The sequence below is a fragment of the Gossypium hirsutum genome, chromosome D05, assembly GCF_007990345.1.
Source record: "Gossypium hirsutum isolate 1008001.06 chromosome D05, Gossypium_hirsutum_v2.1, whole genome shotgun sequence".
Lineage (NCBI taxonomy): Eukaryota > Viridiplantae > Streptophyta > Magnoliopsida > Malvales > Malvaceae > Gossypium > Gossypium hirsutum.
The window spans coordinates 33,401,858-33,406,256 of record NC_053441.1 but is presented as its reverse complement, the minus strand read 5'-3'; the positions used below and the strand labels follow the sequence as shown (position 1 = coordinate 33,406,256).

General features: G+C 30.3%; 1 protein-coding gene across 2 annotated transcripts; it reads right to left on the bottom strand.

The window, feature by feature from the left end:
• Positions 1 to 852: 852 nt before the first annotated feature.
• Positions 853 to 3,289, bottom strand: LOC107904117 (F-box protein At2g39490). 2 transcript variants are annotated; one of them, XM_041094765.1, is made up of 5 exons: positions 3,084 to 3,289; positions 2,890 to 3,006; positions 1,777 to 2,761; positions 1,378 to 1,539; positions 853 to 1,154 (listed from the first exon to the last, which is right to left on the bottom strand). In XM_041094765.1, the coding sequence occupies exons 1-5, from the start codon at positions 3,176 to 3,178 to the stop codon at positions 1,116 to 1,118; spliced, it is 1,398 nt and encodes a 465-aa protein (XP_040950699.1). In that variant the 5' UTR covers positions 3,179 to 3,289; the 3' UTR covers positions 853 to 1,115. The 2 variants fall into 2 exon arrangements, with proteins under 2 accessions (XP_040950699.1, XP_040950698.1); XM_041094764.1 differs by having other exon boundaries at positions 853 to 1,206; positions 3,084 to 3,287.
• Between the last annotated feature and the right edge of the window lie 1,110 nt (positions 3,290 to 4,399).

Sequence of the window (4,399 nt, the reverse complement as noted above, 5' to 3'; positions counted from 1 at the left end):
AATTACATGATAAATAGAAATGGATTAGATTTTTTTAGGATTTAAAAAACATATAAAAGTTAAAAGGAAAATTAGTAAAAAAATGTTAGGAATTTCAAATAAATTAAAAACAAATGAAAATAAAAATAAAAATTTACTTTTTTAAAATAGGTTTTGAAGTCAAACAAAATCAAAATAAAATATATTTTTGAGATTTTGCATTGTATTTTTATAATTTTTCTTTATCTATTAATTTTAATAATATAGATTTTTATTCAATATTTACAATATTTTCTATTCACTATTAAGATCATATGATAAAAGCTAAAATCGCATATTTAATAACAATAAATAATGGTAATTACAATTGAAAAGTTATAAATTAAAACTAATTAATATTTTAGATTATAATTTTTCTAAATATATATACTTAATTTAAATTTGGAGCACCTTGGGTTATTTACTCGGGTCTTTTCAAGTTTTGGTTATTTTAAGTTCGTGTCAAATGTAAGTTGTACCAATTTTGGGTTTGAGTCGATTTGGGTTTAGATTGGACAAATTTAAATTGTTAACTTTGCATGATCAAATCAAATAAAATTAAGTTCGAATTTGAGTTAGAATTGACAAGATTATGATAAAAAATTATTATAAATATCGAGGGTTAAATTTATTATTGTTCAAATTAATCTATCGCTAGTTAATAGAAACGGATAAACAAGATAAGGGATCATTTTGTAATTTTTTTAGTTCGGTGATAAAAAAAAGAAATTTATCAAAAATTGAGTGAATAATTTTTCTGAAAAAATAACTTAATTTCTAACAGTAAATCAAAAGAAACTTAATTTCCAACAAAAACCAATCTTATGATCACTATTTACAGAACTTAAATTTGCTATTCTTGACTGGAAATTAGATATTAATATGAACATGATCTGGAAAATTTTCATCAACATTTTCAACCATTTCGAACTTGTAAGGATACTTCCCTTTCTTCTCCAGCTTTGCCATTTTTACCAAATGCTTCAAACATTTTCCGTTTGGTTTGGATATAATGACTGGATTATTTTCTCCAAATAAAGGTATGAGTCGCCTTGCCATGAAATTCTCCTTTTCTTCATTTGCAAATCCTTCTATTTTCACAACTTTGAGATCATCGAGCTTATCAGGAACAATGACTGAAGTTGAGAACTTTCCAGTGCTGGGTAAGTTATAGCATTTTGGATCAAGCTGCAAGTTTTGGTAAGATATTTCAAGTGTATATTTGTGCATTAAATTTTTTTTAAAAAAAATTTAATATATACGTATAAAATATACAAGTATGTGACACTTATCCAAGTACAAGTAACACTGCCTATACCTTAAATTATGCAGAGTACGTTAAAGAAATGGGGGGCTTACAGTGATATTAAGCCTTTTCAGGTTAGGACAAAGCTTCAGAAAGCAAAGTAAGGCATTGATAGATTCTCTTTCCATTGAACAATCAATCCACCAAAGCTCTAGTACGCTCAAATAATATTCGGGGCATCTACTCGAAAAGGGTAACTTTCTGCACATCGTTGTCTAAACAAATCACAACAACACCGATCAAAGATTGAGTTATGAAAGGTTAGCAAAGATTTTGGTTCGACTTTTCAATTTGCTTAAAGGATCTGTGTCCGAGTATACACGGTCCTTCAAAGACATGAAAAAGAAAAACACCCAAAAGGGTGAATATCCATCTAAAAGACATACCCATATGCTATACGAATACACAAATTCCAACATTACTGAGACTCCTAGTTGAACGAATGAACATACCTCGTAAAACCATCTGCACATTGTTAGAGATTGAACATCCTTAATGCTTCTCAGAATGGAGTTGAAGCATTTATACTTGTTGGCGCAGTCACAATGATTTCCTTTACGGAGACCACGAGAAAAGGGAGTCTCAATCTCAAAGTCCCATGTCCACTGTGTTAGAGCACCTTGTCTGATATCAATCATAGCGTCATCCAAGAGTAACCCACACTCACAAAAACGAATTAGGGGAAAACAATTACATTTCCCTCTAAACCGAAAGGATACTAAGTTGCCTCTATATCTGAAAGATTTTAAAGACGAGCCTTCAAAACTGAGAGATTGTAAATGGGGGCAATCGAGGACTACTAACTTACGAAGCCCCTTGGCCTCTTTTATCTGTAAAGATTGTAATCCATTGCATTTAGCGATAGTCAAGCTTCGAAGAAATGGCAACTTTGGCACCAAAGAAGAAACTGCCATATTAGAAAGGTGGCTTACTGATATGAGATGCAAAGATTTTACCCTCATTGTGTTTGAAGGTGGTTGTTCCCTTTGCGATGGGTGATTTTCCTCAAGCAACCAATCAAACATGTACCGACGTGACAATCGGTTAGGCGGTGCAAGATTCAGCTTCAAAAACAAATCAAAAGGCATCGGAAATTCTTGTTTACCAGCTGAGAAATCAAGTTTAAGTGAACTATTGCTGGAAATGCTAGCAACTAAGCTGCCTCTTCCATGACCCAACTCAAATATGAGACCCCACTTATTTCTAGGCCTATGGCGTGTGTCAAAATCATCAACAAAGCTTGTTATGGCTGTAATGGCAGCTTCTATTGTTATTACATCATGGACTGAGTCCAACAAAGCCTCTTTCCAGAGGTGTTTCCAGTGAGTTGAAAGGAAAGAGGTTCGGACAGCGGATTTAAAAGGGAGAAGCGAAATGATGTGGTGAAGGATGTCATCAGGCAAATGACTAATGAAATCATTTGGGTCCATATTATTTCTGTTCCAAAAGAAGGAAAACCACAATATTTCATCATATCAAAAACCCAAAAGTTGTTTGATCATAACAAATAACAAAATCCCCCCCCCCCAAAAAAAAGTACATATAAAAGTTCTCACTTAGCCGACCTTTTTGGGACATCGACATGTTTGTACGATTTCTCTTGATCATGCTTCCATATATACATAAATGATGGAATAATTTGGTGAAAAACGTAATCCTTTAAACCACTGGTATCCGAATACCTGATCAAATACAACCAGACTGAACTAAAATACTGAATGTTTAGAAGAAAATATAGTGATTAACTAAGAGGTGTTACCTGGAACTTGAAGTGTTCCTTGGGTTAATATCATCATCTGGATCATGCCTCTGTTTCTCGTGCTTAATTTTCTTTCTCCCGACTTTCTTCTCCATTTTTCAACAGGGCTTTGTTGAGTATTCAAAACATATAAGAAAACTAACTTTGAACTTTCTTGCCCAAGGGGGCTTGGAAAAGTATTTTTAAATTTTATAATGGAGATTCCTTAAAATTGTATAGTCAAACAACTGCTATTGTGGTGTCGTTAGTGGAGTTGGATTATAAAACCTTTGAAGAGTCCAAGGCTGGTGATGACCATTTTGTTCCTGGGTCACTCAATCCAATCAACCCTTTCCTTTTAGTCCAAGAGTTGAGATTTGCTGCTAGTTTTGGGGTTGATTGTGTTTTGTAACCCCTCTCTTTTATTAATAAATTAGTTTTTTTTAATCCCAAGTTGATTTGGTGTGTATAAATTAAAATATATTTAATAATTCTAAATTTTTTTAAATGAAGTTTTGAAAATTATTTAAAAAACTTTAATGAAGTTTTAAATGGAACTTTTATTTAAATAAAGTAGAATAGAAAATATATTTTATTTGTATACATGTGTTTTTAACATATTTTATACTCTCTCTTTTTTTAACTTTTATGTAAACTGTTTTAAAATATTTAACAAATATTTTTAATATTTTTAATTTATCTTCAAATTTTAAAACATATTTATTTTAAAAAAACCTATATATATGATATGATGATATGTGCATAATTTATAATATTGGTTAAAAGTAAGGTATACTTTTTGAAAATCAAGATCAAATAATTCATGAACTGATTGTATTAATTTAGCTTCAAAATTAATAAAAAAGGGTATATTCTACCAGAACAATAGTACGATTTCACTTTTTGTAACTATAAAGGAATTTTAATTCAACTTTAAAATTAATTGTTATTAACATTTTAAAAGCTACAGTTTTTTTTTGTCAAAATGGTATATTTTACCTAAATGTCTGTAAAGAAGCTTCATAGCTGAAACAAAAAAATAAATATTAAAAACATGTTAGAGGACTTATTATAAAGCAAAATTAAAAAAATAGTGAAAATTGTATGTTGAATTATTGAATATAAGCAAATTGGAAGAATTTATCATAAAATATTATTTGTAGAGCACCATTAAAAATTATATAAAAAATAGGAGGGGTTTATGTCGTAATTTCCCCCTCCATAAATTCTTTATTTATTTTCATGCCACGTATCAATATTTTATATTATGAATACATTTGAAATTTAAGGACCTTATAACACAACACCAGAACAGACTTTTAGCGGCGCTTTTAGCG